The sequence below is a fragment of the Charadrius vociferus genome, unplaced genomic scaffold, assembly GCF_000708025.1.
Source record: "Charadrius vociferus isolate BGI_N301 unplaced genomic scaffold, ASM70802v2 scaffold51, whole genome shotgun sequence".
Taxonomy (NCBI): Eukaryota; Metazoa; Chordata; class Aves; order Charadriiformes; family Charadriidae; genus Charadrius; species Charadrius vociferus.
In genome coordinates, this window is record NW_009646939.1 from 120,699 (window position 1) to 136,934 (window position 16,236).

A 16,236-nucleotide genomic window follows, 5' to 3' on the forward strand; every position below is an offset into this window, starting at 1 on the left:
TTTGTGTATTGTAGGAAGTTTTAATTATTCACATGCATAATGTCATAATATCACCTCTTAAAGCATGTTAAAAAACTGGCTAGCTGTTTTGAAGACATGGGTGGTAATGTCTTGCTCCTCAGATAACTGTTCCTAAACATTGAGGTGGTAAGAATATACATTAAAAGCTATTCAATTAATTGAGACAAAAAACGTGAAATGAAAAGTTTCATACTCAGAGGAAAAAATTAAGATCAAAGATAAGTTAAAAGTTATTAGATTAGCTACCATATTTGAAAAAAAAAAAAAAAATCCTGATGTCAAACTAAGTAGATTCTTCTCTATCCAGTAAGAAGTGGTCTCATGCTGCAGCCCATAGCAACTTATAGCTATGGAAGAAAGAAGAAATTAATATTGTTAGCTCATTTCAGCCAAACTTAATAGTGGACTCAGAAATATTGCACCAAGTGCATAAATCCAGGCCCAAAATGGTTGTTTTCTTCTGTTTAAGGTCTTGCAGCTGTGCTGCAGAGTACATGCATCCAAGTAGTCTAGTCAGTGAGGTTTCCACTGATTGCTCCTAGCACGCTTTCAGTGATCACCCAAATAAGCTTGGAGAGGGTGAAAGGGTCTTACTTGACTCTGTCTCACCACATCTGCAGTTCTTTAATGGTATTTAGCTGGATGGATAAAGTAATGCTAGGCAAACCATGAAAATGGCGCTGCAAAACTAAGCTCTACAGTGTAGCAGAGTGGAACAACGTTACTCAACCGAAAGGCTGCTTGCTACTGAGGAGGTGGTGTTCCCCTGGCGTGAGCGGAGGACTGCTTCCCTGCAAAGGACACCAGGGCAGACCGCTTCCTACTACTGGCTTTTTGTCTTACCTAAAGCCAGAACTTTTTGTAAGTAACGTTCCATAACAGACTAAAAACACATTCTTTCTTCGAAGGGTAGCTGTAGATCATCCTCTTACTAACTGGCCTTTAACTCATGTCGTTGGAGTCTTTTTCTGGAATTTTGGCATGGATGTTTTCAGCAGTCTAAATTGAAGAATTGTTGCATTTAGCAGCCAGGGAGTCCCTATTTCTGTTAGGGTATCATTGTTTTAGAAATGCTGCAACCAAAGAAACGGAGCCTGCCTCCGGTAGGCTCAGGCTATCATTCTTCTCCGTCCCAGTCATAAGCTAATGTGCAGTCCAGGCGGAGTTGAAATGCTGCTGTTGTTTTTCAGTGATAGTCATGAAGTCTATCCTTTTGAATAGGTGAACAGCTGTATTCTGGCCATAGATACTGTGATAATTTTGATTTTATTCTCAGACTTCAACATTTAAAAAAAAAATATAATGCAGATTTACAGGCCTATTAGAGTTTAACGAACTTTTGGCAGAGGATTTCTTTTGAAAGCAGAATAAAGGAAAGGAAGATTAGAGGTATGGATGGCTTTTTAATCGGATAAAGCTGTAGCTTCCAGGCTGCAGCGATGTCACTGTCTCAGGAAGGCTTTGGAGAAGTCATTGTGTTATGACTTACGTTCCTTGAGACATTTTCTCTTCAGAGACTTTGAATTAAAAAAACATTGTGAATTTTACAATTAGTAACTTTTAGTCCATGCAAATTTATTTTATAATTTAGAAATTGGTAGTTAGGCACGAGCTTTTTTCACTTTCCAACTTCGTGAAGTGTTACTGATTTAATTGAAGGAAGCAATTTTCATTATGCTAATAATAATGTTAATTATTTAGAATCCTTAAGTCAGCACTTGAGGCACCCTAATTACCAAGGAAAGACTTGACCTTATGTTTCTTTTAGCAGTTTCAAGTATTTGTCCTAAAGAGCTCAAGAATGTTTACTAAGTTTCTACTCAAATCTAGGCATTGCTTTCCAGTTGGGAAATTCAAAGATACTCAGAACTTCTCAATGGCATTCTTTGAAGTATTAACAGCTTCACTCGATCATAATCAAGGTTATAGGATTGTTATTAGTGTTGTGTTTTAATAACAATATTGGTATGTAATATCTAAGTGACACTTTATTTCATTTCTAGTTTAAGTATTAACTGCAATAGTAAAACCCAAAGGTAGTGAATTGTATAGTTGTAGTCATATTTACCTTACCTTTTCATTTGCAAAAGTTAAGCAGTCAAATTAACATAGACAACCTGTTCGGTTCCTTTGTTTTTTCCCCCTGCAGTATCTGCCTTTTAGGAGCATGCTATATTGCCCAGGGCTGCAATTAAAATGTGTGAAGACTTTATAGCTAATGTCGTGCAGCGGAGTTGGGAACTACATCTATTGGGACTGCCATTGCCAGTGTTTGTTCCCCGGCAGGGTCCCAGTGCAGCCTCCAGGGGTTGTCAGTGGGAGCTCCTTTAAGTAACTTCCACATGATATTTTTAAATTGCTGTTTTTCAAATCTGAGCATAAGCAGCTGCACCCAGCGTAGAGCCAAGGCTTAAGGTTGTTGGATTTTTTCTTACTTAATTGCTTTTCATCCTAAAACTGTTAGGTCTTTACCAGAGGCTGCTAATATTTCTATGTGCAATTCAGTATCAGTAGATGAGCAGAATTCCAGACCACGAGTGCCAGGAAGCACACTTTACAGGTTTGGTCTTGCTCTCATTCTAAAGCCCTGACTTCTAATAGAAATCTGTTCACTCCCTAAACTAGAAAAAGCTATCCGTGGATAATGCACCTTCACAGAGGACAACAAGGCAGTCACCTGCCACTCAAAAATATACCATAAGGTATTTAGAAAAGCAAGGTGTATTTTAAATAATACATTTTGAGAATGAAGATCTCTTGTTCTGGGACTTCTGCTGCTGAGGAACAAAGCAATGATGTCTTTGATTATTTCATTAATATTGTTGTATTACAAAAACCAGTAAAATGTTTTCATGATTCCTTAATTGCTAATGAAGAAACTACTGATTTTTTTTTTTTTTTTTTTATTGCTGGGGGGGGTCTTTTTGCTGAAAGGTAGAGAGAAGTAAAGTGTATTTATGAATAGAACAAACAACAAGAATAATTAAATATAGTAGATGGTAAAAGTTATGAAGAAAAATAAGTTTCCTTCTTTTGAAACTAATTGAATGTTCTGAAACCATGTCATAAGACTATTTTTAAACCATTAAAACAGATTCTACTTTGAATTTTTTCACAGTGTGAATAACTGGTGGTCTGTAATTATTAAGATAAATTCACTTGACTTCAGGTATTTTTCTCTTTCTATAAAAGGTTTGTTTACTTTTGGAATTTCAGTGGAACTGTCTTTAAATACAACTGGTTTTGGGGTTTTTTTACACTTAGGTGTTGATATTGCTTTTTTTTTTTTTGCTATTTGGCTTCTGTTGAAGCAAACTAGGCAGCCTTGCTTTAACCTTTTGAAGAACGTAACTTCTTTGAAAAAGAGTTCTTATTCTTATCTTCTTTGACTGTGATACTTTGTCAGTGAAATATTCTCAGTGACACACATTGCCGTGGGACAATGTATGGTTTGTTTGCATGTTCAGAAGCATTGCTTCCAAATTACATGTACCTTTTGGCTGGTATTGAATCTCCCAGGGCTGCAGCACTGTGGTAGAGTGCTGCTGGGTGACCTCTTGTAAATTGGATTATGGATTATTTAGTTATCAGTACTGTATTAATTCCTGCTAACTACTTAATAGTGTGGAGTTAGTAAACTTTTCACAATATTATTTCCATTTACTTTGCCACTGACAGAACAGTTTTGTTCTCATATCTCTGTGCTGGAAGGTTAGAAAGGTCAATGCACAGCTCCAGGAAGATGGAGCCACCACTCTCTCCAATTTGATTTGCAGTCTAATACCATCGTTCACTGTTAATTTCACAGGCTCAGAAGTGCTTTTCTAATTTGTAATTTTCAACATCACTTTTTTCCATTTACTGTTTCTTTGGCTTCTCTTTAACTGCTCTGTTAGAGTTCCTGAACTAGTCTGCTGATTTTTCTAACGCTTCATGTAAAATATATGTAAAAACTCCACTGACGTACTAAAAAGCTATAGTTTGGGACAAAGCAGAAGGGAATGTTGGAAGTGGAGGCAGGGGTAAAGATTATAGGGTCAGACAGAGAATTATGGGAGCTTATAAAAGCAAGCTGTCTATCCTCTAGGGAAACTTTTCATATTCCACAAACAGCCTGCCCACCAGTTCATCTGGAGAAACAATGAATTACATGGAAAAGTATCTTTAGGCAGTATTGCTAATACACTGCAAAGCAATTAGGATGTTAGCAGCATTTGGAAGGTGCCCGTGTTTCAGGGACAGCTTTCTAATGCATATGTAGCTCAAGATACTTTAGACATAATTGAGGGTAGAATTAAAAAGAACTGTCTTTCATGTTCTCTCCCTGTTTGTGCACATTTACTTGATAATTTTTAAAATACATGCAGGATATTTACAGCCTTGAGCAGTTTGTGTCCTGTAGTTTAGAAGTAACCTGTAAGACAAAAACACCAGCTTTTTACTTTTCTTTTATAATAACAAATAAAAAATCTTCATGTAAGTCATGCAAGTGTGTAGATCAGTCCCAAAATATGTTTCAGTAAAAAGAGAAAATGTCAAGCAAAACCAGCCCCAAACACTGAACTGTTTTGGTTCTTAGGAACAGTTTTGAACACACTGGGATTTCAGGATATCAGCAATATATATAAGTTTATTGAAAAAAGGTGTGGTGTACATTTCATGATTAATTTTTTCAAGATCACCAGCCTGTTACATTTCAATTAATTGTACACGTACAGTTTGAGATGTGTATTAAACAAATTGGTATTTGTCATGTTTACGTTAGGTATATAGTCCTGACCAGAATCACTAAGAGTCAGACTTACTCAGCTAATTGAAAGAGTACTAAAAGAAATGCAGTGTAGACAAAGCTAGTGAAATCTGAATTGGCATGTGAAACCTCTGTTTGCCTTTTTTAGTCTGGTATTTGTTTGCAGAGCATCAATTTACCCACTAATTGGATAGAGTTGGTGGCCTGCTAGCTTTCATGTTTAATAACTACTAAGAGGGCGTCGTGGTCCCTGGCCCCAAATATGGCAGCATTTTAAAGTCTTTATAGAGAATACCATGTTTTACATGGGGATACCTGCAATTACTGGTGTACCTGGACATCTTAATTTCATTTTAGAGTTATTTTTATGAATTTATGTTTTGGGGGGGGGGGGGGGGGAGGGGCAGATATAAGGTATGTATTGAAACCTTTTGGCACATTCAGATGGCAAATTATATTAGTATCTGCAAGTTCTTCCTAAAATGCAACGTACTCAACATAATCTCAAGTATGTGCTTAGGAGACACAGGCTTTACGCTGAAATGCAGTTGGTTTTTTATCTGCGCTTACTGTCAATAACGGTTCAATTGTTTCCATTGCTAACAATGAACAGTCATTTTTGTGGCAATAGAAACAAACCTAATGAACTCTTTGGAAATACTTGGTTTTTTTCTGGTTTTCCCTTAACTTACACAGTCAGTTGGAGCAAAAGTATAATTGGCCCTTTGGGAAGGACGGGGCGGGGGGAGCAGAAATTATGTGTGTCTTTCATGCAAAACTGGAGCACAAAATGAACAGCTGTATATCAAACTTGTAGAAATTTCTGTAATTCCAATAAAGAATTGATTCAGAGTGTTTTACTGGTTTTAAGAGAGATCATTTAGGTAGTTACATGTGTGGTCCTGCTACTGTCTAAGGTAGTTAGTTTCTCAGTTCTATTAAAACTTGAATTTTTAAATATTTGCTAGTTTAAAAACAAGAATTAAAGTTTATTTACGGCTCACTTTTTAGTAAGTGGTTGACATTACTGCCTATGTAATTGCTTCTTCAAAAAAAATTACTGGTTTTAAGAGAGATCATCTCCGTCAAATCCATATTGCTGTCCCAAAACATTGCCTGTAAATTATCTAGAAAGATAATTGAGGTTGCTCATGACAGTTTCTTTTTTGATGTTTACTCAGTCTTGATTCATTTTGAATGTGTAAACTCAACTTCTGGACTAAGAACATTTTCCAGCTGACCCGGTTTGTTAATAGTACAGAAGGTTTTGGCTTTCCTTTTAACAAAGCTTTAGGTACTTTACAGCTCATAATCGGAAAATAAGACTGAAAATCTCATTGCTCCTTGGTCTTTATTTTGTCTGCATGAATGTATGCTGTGTTTCTCCTAAATGAGAAGTAAAATAGCTTTGTCAGCTGAGGACTTTTTCTGGCTTTTATCATCAGGTGTTTAAAGGAATTGTCAGACTTTTCATTCTCTTGCTAAATGGAACAATTTGTCATCTTCAAGGGATGAATCATTTTTCTTTTTCAATGTTAATCATTCTTGCTGTGTTATAAAAGTCTTTAAGTATTTTAAAGATAGCTGGTATGGTAGTGTTTAAGCAGTAAACATCCCATCACTGTATCTTAGCAGTAAAATTTGGTATTAGCTGGCATTTTCTTCTGAAGTGTTATGTTCCATTTGTATTAATCATGTAAAATCTAATGTTATAAGCAGAAGTTGTAGTTGGTACATCAGTATCTGTCTTGGTCTGAACCAGATTGAAAGTTTCCTCTTTCTTTGAACTTTTTCATTTATTTAAAGTTAGTGATGTGTTTAGGTAGATAGTTGCTGCTTAAATGTTAATGTGCTTTTTTTACCTATTAATTTTTTCAAGTGAAGAGCTTCAATCTCGCTGCCTCAATGAAAACGTAGTTTGTTTTCCATTTCTTTTGAGAATTCTGGAAGATGAAGACAGTAATCTTCACATTTTTCAGCACAGTGTGCAATTTAGTCAATAGTTAGGCAGGAATCCGTATTTTGGGAGCCAGTCTATTTAAAGTGGCTTGTAAGGACCATCCCACATGAATTGTTTTCATGTGCAATGATTTTCAAAATTTGACATATTTCTATGATTCAGACATCATGCGTTTTTAATGCCTTTCTACAGAAATGGGCCATGTATGTTCACAACTAACTTAGTAATTCTAATATTAAATGGCATTCCAGACTTCAAAAGAATGTCATCTTTGTGCGAAAAGGCATGGCAATAACTAGACTGCTAGTCTGTCAAAACTGTTCACACAAAGTAGATTTTTAAAAGACTATAAAAGTTCAGTTTGAGAGGCATCTGAATGTCTCTCAACCTGACTTTGTCCTTGAAAACCTTAACATATTTTATAGTGAAAACATAGTTTTAGACATACGACTTTCTGGAAAAGCATTGCTTCTGGAATGAAGGACTTGAATTTTAAATGTGAGACTTACCGGAAAGGAGTTGTTGGAGCTGTAGATCTGTGCTGTCATTTGACTGTCAGTTGCTGGCCATGTTGTCTACAGGGAGTATCTTCTAACAAAGATACACATAAATTCTGTACACATCAAAAAATCCCCACCATGTGTACTTTCCGCACTTTTACCAGGTTCACTGTTGGCTTATCTCTAGCCATCTTTTCAGTCTCCCTGGCCCTGGATTGCATTTCGTGATTCTTATTTTCTATGGGTATGACAACTTCTGGTCATGGAAAAAGCATTTTTGGATTAACGTGATTTGATTTGGCACAGCAATTCCTGAAGTTTCTACCTGAAATGTCATCTGTGTTTAGATGCACTAAGCTGATACGGTGTTCCTTTTTTATTATGGCTTCTTTACAGCTTTCACAATGAAAGAGCTGGGCATTAGACAGCAATGTTTCAGGTAGTAAAAATGTACCAAGACAAGGGCCAATGGAAAACAAGCTTGAATTGTAAATCTAAGAAGCTTGCAAGTTAGTTTTCGTTTTATATAGAAGTCATTCCATCCAAGGATAGTATAGCCCGCGTTTTTAAATCCAGTTTTAAAGCTTCAATTGTAAGACTCTGAAACAATTACAGATTTAAAGAAATTTTTTTTCACAAGTATACTTTGTAACAAAATGTCCTTGCTTTCCCTTACACTGGCAAGTCTTCTCAAAAGTATTATTTTAGGATGCTTTGAAGTACTACTTACCTTTTTATTATTATTATTCCTTCTACATCATTTCTCTTTTGCAGCAATACAAATTGGCAGAATCCTCAGTGGAAAGGAGCACAAGATTAGGACAAAAAATTATTTGCTACTACCCTCAAACAGGAATAGCTGCGTGAGGCTTGTAGAATGATAATAAATCCCCCAAATATATCCGTTTAGCAGAGGACTGAAGACAGATGCCACATACTCCATCTTTCTGAAGTCAACAGGAGTGTGATGGGAGTCACCTATGTGCTTGGTGAAATTGCTCTGTGGAGCACCTTCATCATTGTGGGTCATACGCCTTTTCTCTCTCTGTTAGGACATCAGAAAAAGAAATGGAATAAGTCTTTGACTGTTACTAAACTTAGGTATTTTCTATTTCCTCTCCCTCCTTGCTTGCAAGCTCTCCCTTAAGTTCCCTTTCTCTACCATATTTCTAGTAGAGTACTGGCAAGGTGTAGGTCTTTTGCATTTTGTTTGGTAAAGAGAGGGCAGCTTTGACTTTCCTTCTGTGCATATCAAAGTAAACAAAGAAATTAGAGGTACATTTATGAAAGGTGAAATATAAGTGACTTACAGCTTTCTTCTAGCTGTTGGGATTATCAGTGTAAAAGCAGTGGATAAGCAGTGTAAAATCTTCTGGGCCATGTTCATATACAGAGTTTTTCTTCTTTATAAAGCAGGTGTGGCATGTGTGAGAACAGAGAGTAGTTGTGAAGCCTGTTTTAACTTATGCTGAGATAAGCTGCTTTTAGGAAAAATTCTTAAATATCAATAGTGAAATACTCGTAGCTTGTTTTCATGTCCTCTGGTATTCACAAAGATAGAGACACTGTGGGATCTTCACCTGTGTTTTCTCATGTTTTCATCTCTTTCTGAAGGTGGAATGCTGACTCAAAGAGAATATAACCTTTTGAAGCTCAGCAGGGTAGCTCATGAGTATGATTTGCTTTTAATGATAGTTTCAGCAGTTCCAGGCCTGTCAGAGCAAATTAGCATGTTCTTAGAGGAGTATCAAATCCCATTCTAACTTTTCAGAAGCAAAGGCCAAACAATTATTTAATGAAATGTGTAAACATTTTGATAGCTTTGTTTTCAGTAATTAGCATAAGCAGTCTGGTTTGAATGGGCTTCTGTACGTTCTGTTTCATTCATACTGTATTACTTAGGAATACACGTCTTTAAAGTTATACATCTATCAAGGAATACCTGTAAACATAAGAATACTTATTAGCTAGAGATTTTAATATGCCTTGCTCAAGTGATTCTATAGGCTATAATAGTATAAAATATGTATAGTATAAAGTGTATGTTATTATGTGTTACAATAGTATAAAGCATCTATCCCTTTAATTTTGTAAGAGCATTTTTTTTTTCATAATACAGTTTCTTGTTTACAGCTGTTCATGTTATAATAAAGTGCAAACACCTTCATATGTGACTGTATCACGAATGTGAGTATAGGTATATCTAAAGTTAAACATAGACTAAATACATTTCACGTGAATAGAATGTAGCTAGACCTGTTACAGAAACTGCGTTGAAGGCAGTGGGGTTTAATTTGAATTTTGAAGGAGAAGGTCAAGGAAAGTTGAAGCGTGTTCTTAACGATTATTTAAGAGCAATCCAATAATTATGAAAGATTGATATAGAATAGTCTGTTAGCAGATACACTGACTCTCTACTCTTTGGCAGGTGGACGACATCTTAGGAGAAGGCAGTGATGAAAGTGATAGCGAAAAAAAAAAGCCAGAAGAAGAAGGTGAGAAACCTCAGATTAGTGCAACAGAGACTCTAGGAATGAAAACAGATCAGAGACCTGGATCATCATCGTCATCATCTTCATCGTCAAGTGAAAGAAGTTTAACAGGCCGTGTGCCCAGGTATGAGCTTTTCAAATGTAAAAAGAAGCATTAATAATGTTTCATTGTGTTTGTGCACTATTCAGCATGCTTTTTGGCAGTGCAATCTTTACATTGTTGTTAACCTCTGTGTGTAGGTAACTTTTTTGTAAGCATGACAATTTCACCAAGTTACCTCTGCAATGTTTTGGGATTGATTTAAGGAAATTGTCATAGTAAATGTCTGTTGAGAACCAGGATATCACCTGTTTTGAAAGAATTGAAGATCACTGAACTGTGTTGATTTTAAAGTAGTCTTGATCCTGAAGCAGACATAGGACAATGTCCTCTGCAGTGTTACTTTAAGTAAAAAAAAAGCATGGTTTTCGAAAGCTATGGTTTTTTCATCCTGAGTTTTTGAGATATTTTTGTATGGAAAACTTGTGAAAATGAGAATGTTGAGATGGTTTTATGCTTTAGTCTTTTGGAAAGAAAGCTTAAGGGCTTGTTATACTGCAGGAAGTTGTGGAGAAGTAAAGAAGTGATGGCTGCTCCTTCGTGGGAAAGACTATTTGGGTGTTAGGACTACTGAAAGCTTCCAGGTCTCGTACGTGAGGCCTCCTTGAAGCACAGGGGGTTGGAGGCAGCTTGCTGGTTTTGCATCCCTCTGCTGCTAAAGCACAGTTCATAGCACATCCATGAGCTTTTGCAGCTTGATGTTTGGTAAAGCGCAGTTTTCTGGTGTGGGGAGGTGGGTTGGTTTTTTGCTCTGTTTTTTGCACAGGTTGGCCACCAACATGAGACCTTCCCTTGAGGGGGAGCAGGAAGGAAGGAGGAAGGTTGAAAACATGAAGCGAATTGATGCAGTGATGCAATGAAGTGTTTGAGTGGATTATTTTAGTCATGAAAGGTTACTTCTAAAAAGTATGGTGGTTATTTGAAGTAATCTCATAAACCATACTGGTTAACTTCATTTAGACTCCACATGCATCAGATAGGTTTGATTATGTATTCACTGAAAACCTTTCATTTGATTTTCATAGGTTTTGTTCAGGTTCCTAGTGCACTCTTAAACTTCTCTCTGAATGCTTTCAATTCACACTGCCAAGGCCAGTTTTTTTACAGTGTTTAGTTCCTTCTTGGTAATTTCAGTTTGTGTAAATCTGATGTAAGGGCTAATGGTTGCTCTGCTAAGAATTTCTTTACTTTGGAATGAAAATTTCAATACTTGTGTTAAGATATATTTTTCAGTTTAAGAAGGAAGTATTCTCTGAATAACTAGTGAGAAGAAATCTAATAACTAGAAGTTATCTATTGGCAATAAAATTTTGCTTGGAGAATTTGAACCTCCTTTACAAAAGTGTAGCTCAGTGAAATGTTTTCTTTAGCAGAATTTCTTACTGATAATTTCTGCATCAGTCCTGAGTAGATTATACTTCTGACTGATGGAGAAATTGTGATTTTTAAGAACAAATGGGTAACTTATAAAAGATGTATATGAAATGGTACTTTGTACTTGGACTTGAGCTTAATTTCAAAACATTCGAAAGCTTTCTGCTTTTGTACAATCACATTTTGAGTTTCTGCTATGTATTTCTTACTAAATTCAAGAAAAGCATTTTAAGTTACTTTGCTACAGAGTGGTATTGATCTGAAGTCTTTCAGGGAGCCTCCAGGCTTTGAAACTCTACATAGACTAAATCTTTGACCTCTGGTTGAACTAAAGCACATTATTTTCCTCATTTTTGGCTGTCTGATCAGAAAGAGTCTGCATATTAAAGCTGTCCTTTGAGTTCTTCCAAAACAGGTTTTGTTCATCTGTCTATTCTTCATTGTCCTAACAAATGAAAACATGGTTAAATTTAAAGTACAGCTGTGCTAGATGATTCATGATGTAAAACTTCAGCTACCTATAAAAAGGGCTTGCTAGTTCATAATCAACAAAAACTGAGCTCAGAATCTCAGAAATCCCTTGATTGTCTTTTCTGTACCCGTTTGCTAGACTTTTAAAAGGAACAGTGATACTTTATGTACTACCTTAAGAATGTCTTCTATTCTTTTAAATGTTTTCCTTTCAAACATAATAGCACTTCCTTTCAACAGCCACTGTGCTAGAAGACAGAAATTATGGTTTTGCTTGCATTCTTGCTGCCAGAAAAGACTGCTGCAAATTCCTCTGTAGAATTTCGTTGATGATGCCTTTCATCCTAATTGAACCACTGTATTCACTGTTACTATAACTTTCTTCCAGTTCCCAGTCTTCAGACACTTGGTTTTGAGAATCTTAGGACTGAATTTTTTACATCTCGATGCTTCCCAGGCTGTCAGCCTTGCATTTGTTGTTCGTAATCATCTAAATTTTTTTTCAGTAGCGATTTCAGTGACAGTCTATTCAAAATGTATTAAGGAACTAACTGGCATAGGGTCAAAGTCCTGTTGAAAGTACCCTTAATAGCCAACAGCACATCAAATGTGGCTGACAAAATAATTGTAGGAATTCAAGCATTTTGCCAAAGAATGGTGGTCCTCTGTTTTTTATCCAAGCAACTCATTGCATTGTTTCATGAAGAACTCCTCTCTAAATGAGGCAAGTATACTGTTGATTTGTTCTTTAGAACATGGAAAAGCTGAAGATCTGAATTTAGAAATATTGGTGGTTTAAAATCATCCTTTCCTGCCTCCTGGATCACTTGCTGCATCAGCCTAGCTCGCTTAATCGTCAGTTAGTCTGTCTGGTGAAGAACCTCTCTGTAAGGTCACCCTAGACAGAACACATTGTGTGAAGTTGATTTTAAGAATTAAATTTTTCATTAGCTCCTTTCCCTTGAAGTAAATTTTATTTAAAGCGACACTCAGTATGGCTAACTGCAAAATGAAAAGGGGATTGATATTTCTGTATTTGGTCAACGCTTCAATGTTCAAGAAAACATTATGCTTTATTCTGGAGAGAACAAATCCTAAAGTAAACAATTACTTGTCATTGTAGGTAATTGGAAAATTTTGTTTGTCTGAAGAAAAAATTAACTTTATTTTGCTCTCATTGATATATATTTTCCCAAGTAATTGCTTCAGATATGGTGTGTGGTTATTCTGAACTACTTAAGTTTCTGGAGCAGTAGTTTAGTCATGCATAATACTGAGGTCCTTTTATAAGTCTCTCATTCAAATCTCCCTCTGTAAGAACTGGAGTTAATTATTGGAATTGGCCCGAACTATAGGATAAGCCCATTTCTAAAACTGCACTGTGTTTTTGGCTGTGGGTCTGCCATGTCAATGGCTATGGGATTACAGAGGAAAACAGCTCATCTTAAAGACTGTGTTCCTTCAAAACTTGTTATGTCTATCTTTGTATTGCAGAAGCAGCATTTCAGTTAAGCATTAGTGAATTAGGTTGAATCTTGCAGCTTGTTTGCGTGGTTTAAGGTCTCTGCGTGGAACTAAGATTGCTGGAAAATTTCAGAAAGCAAGTACAGCCCATTTATTGACACTGACAATGAGCTAATGTATCCACGATCAAACAAAATATGTTTGATAGGAGCAGCAGCTGATTATTGTTCCCTGATGTAGTTTGGTAAATAAATGCGGTTTTCCTCCTTGAATACTACATGTTAACGAGCATCTCTCTCCATTTTAGTGATACAGTAGGTGTCCTCACTAAAGGAAGAAACCCACTCAGCCTTCGAAGGCTATGAATAATCACTGAGGGGAGAAAACAGACCTAAACTCTACAAAATTAAAGATCCCTGACAGGCAACTAGCTCCTCTCCCAGTTGTGGAAAAGCTTATTTGCTTTAAGAATTTGCAGCGATATGTGGCATTTGTCAGCTTTGAAGGTACTTCCCTGGAAATTCCTGTTCTTAAAGTGGAGCAAGTAAAGGAAGCTCAACACAGATGATGCGATGGCTCCAATTTTTAATAGATTGTTACACTTCTGAAGTTTCAAGTTGTTGGGAAAAGTTTGAGTTTGTTTCACAGAGAACAGCCCGACTTTGTCTCTTTAATTATTACAACAATTAGTCCTATAAATTCAGTCTAATTCAACATCTGAGAGAAGAAAACGTGCTTCTGGTAATAAGAGAATGTGATTAATATTTGTTTTTTATACTAGAAAATGCCGATTAAAAATTTTGCAAGGTTACTACAAGTACTTTTTTCTTAGGTTTAAAACTTAGCTGATGTGGGTAATACAACACCTGAACTAGTGAGCATGTTTCAAGTCTCCACAATACTCTAGTGAAGAGTTTAAGCAGCTATTCAAGAGGGGTATTTTGAGGCATCAAGAATTGAAACTTCCACCAACTTCCTTTTCCCCGGAAGTGTTGATTGAATGCAACCTCTGAAGTGGAAATTTTTCTTGTTTTCTGCTGGTAAAAATTTTTCCTGATACAATAGTTCTCATAGTTAAAACAAGGTAAGAATATGTTTAAATGACTGAATTTCCTTGCATTTCTAGCAGTTTGGAAGTAAACAGACTCTTTTTATGTAGTACACATAAACGAACAAAAAAATTACTGCAGCTTCAGTTAGGTTTTTTTCCAGAAGCAATGGTGAAACACTCCAAACTGAAATCCAGGATCAACTTCTAAAGACAAGCTCTCCTCTTGGCAGTACATCTAGCTGTTTACACATGAGCTGGCTGTTCTGCAGAATTTTAATGTCACTTCTGTTTGGAAGTGATTTTGATGAAGGCTCTAAGAAGGAAGAGGGGTTTGGGTCTGCAAAGCATAATTTGCTTCAGTACTTAACTATCATTATTGATTTGAGTGTCCACTGTAAACATTAAAGATAAGTTTACATTTAGGAATGTTTTTACTTGAAAGCTCTGGCATTATCCAGAATTTTGACACAAACCAAATTGATCCTGGAGCAATAACAGCTTTTTGAAGCAATTTTAAATGAATCAATGTTTCCTCCAAAGGTGATTTTTCTTTTTTTCTGTTGTTTTTTTGTGGGTGTTTTTTAATGTTTCTCGTCCCAAATGCTCTACCCTCTGTACTATGTTGAAGCAACAACTCACTTTCACTGACTGACAGCTAGAAAATTGTAGATCCTGGTTCCAGAGGGTTGAATAAATGGAAACACAAAGCAGAAGGCATTGATAGATCCTTAAATTAAAACAATAAAATCAAAAACACACAGGAAATGAGTGAGTGATTGTTGATAACTATGGGTTTTTTCTTAGCACAGATTTATATACATTTTCTCATAAAGAAAACATGATATTGAAATATCGATACTGCATCTATCCCCATCTTTACCCCACTTATTCACACTGTTTCTGACTAATATGATAGAATCAGAATATTCCTAATTACCTTTATTTAGGGTTATAATGAAATACAGATATAAAACTAACTGCTGATGTGCATGCAGTTGTCTTGTAAAAATGTATTATAGTGGTGTGAAGAGATAGGCAACAAAGAGTTGCTGCATAATTATTAAACTGCAGCCTGGTAAAGATTTTTTTCATGGGGGGCAAATATCTAAAATACTTATCCAACCTGAACTTTTTACTCTTGTACCAACTAGCAATCACACTGCTGTAGTGCTTACGAGCCTGTTACATTCCAAGTCCTTCTGGACTTACTTAGCTTAAAAGGGCTAAAAAGCAAACAGGGAAGAATGGAGGCTTTGGCAGGTAATAAATTGTTGTGATGGAAGGCATTTGTCTTTGCAGAAATGGTCTTCAGCTGAAGATTTTAATATGTGGGATCCGTGGCATTAAGTTGCCTGACACTTCCTTTTTGCATAACTCCATTTTACTGGCTTTAACTTTGCTGGACAAACTGCTAGAGTTAAAATACTGACTTGCTCTGTGCTTCACACTTTATTGCTTTTGGAAAACTGAAGTTAAAAAGCTTTGGCCATTTAAGAAAAAGTAGAACTCACTAGTTTTCCAGTATTGAAAGAACCGCAGTTTGGTAATCCTTGATTTTTGGAGTGCTGGATCTCAGGTGACGGGTTGCATATGTATCAACAATGTGCGGTTGTTTCAGTCCCTCTTGAAAATTGTCTAAATGTGGCAAAGTGCCAAGTTATGTTTCTTACAAAAATTTGTTAGGCATTTGTTAGCCCATCCTTATTCATGTTTTATGCAATTAATAAAGTATTTTACACCAAGTATTTCCTGCTGGAGAAACTAAAAGTACTGTAATCCAGAATACGTAGGATTCTAAAGGTAAAGACATATCCTAAAAAACAAGAGTCCTTCAGCTGTAATCCTTGTCTGATTAGATAAGGATCTGATTAGTGACCGCCTTCAAAGGTTCATTAGGGTTGCTTTAGGCAACTGGAGCACATCCTATCAACATTTAACCATATTCTTTAAGGAGAAAGAACATTATTTCTTTTGATAATTGATACTTTTGTTTCAAATATATTGTTAAGGTTGATTCTCAGCTTTTTATCTTTGTGTCTGTCCCACATTCCTG

General features: G+C 36.1%; 1 protein-coding gene across 1 annotated transcript in view; it reads left to right on the forward strand.

Annotated features, from left to right (window-relative positions):
* The window catches only part of CTDP1 (CTD (carboxy-terminal domain, RNA polymerase II, polypeptide A) phosphatase, subunit 1), a 102,533-nt gene that overhangs the window by 53,333 nt on the left and 32,964 nt on the right, over positions 1-16,236 (forward strand). The window contains 1 exon segment of the mRNA XM_009894945.1: positions 9,660-9,847. Coding sequence (XP_009893247.1) covers positions 9,660-9,847 — 188 coding nt within the window.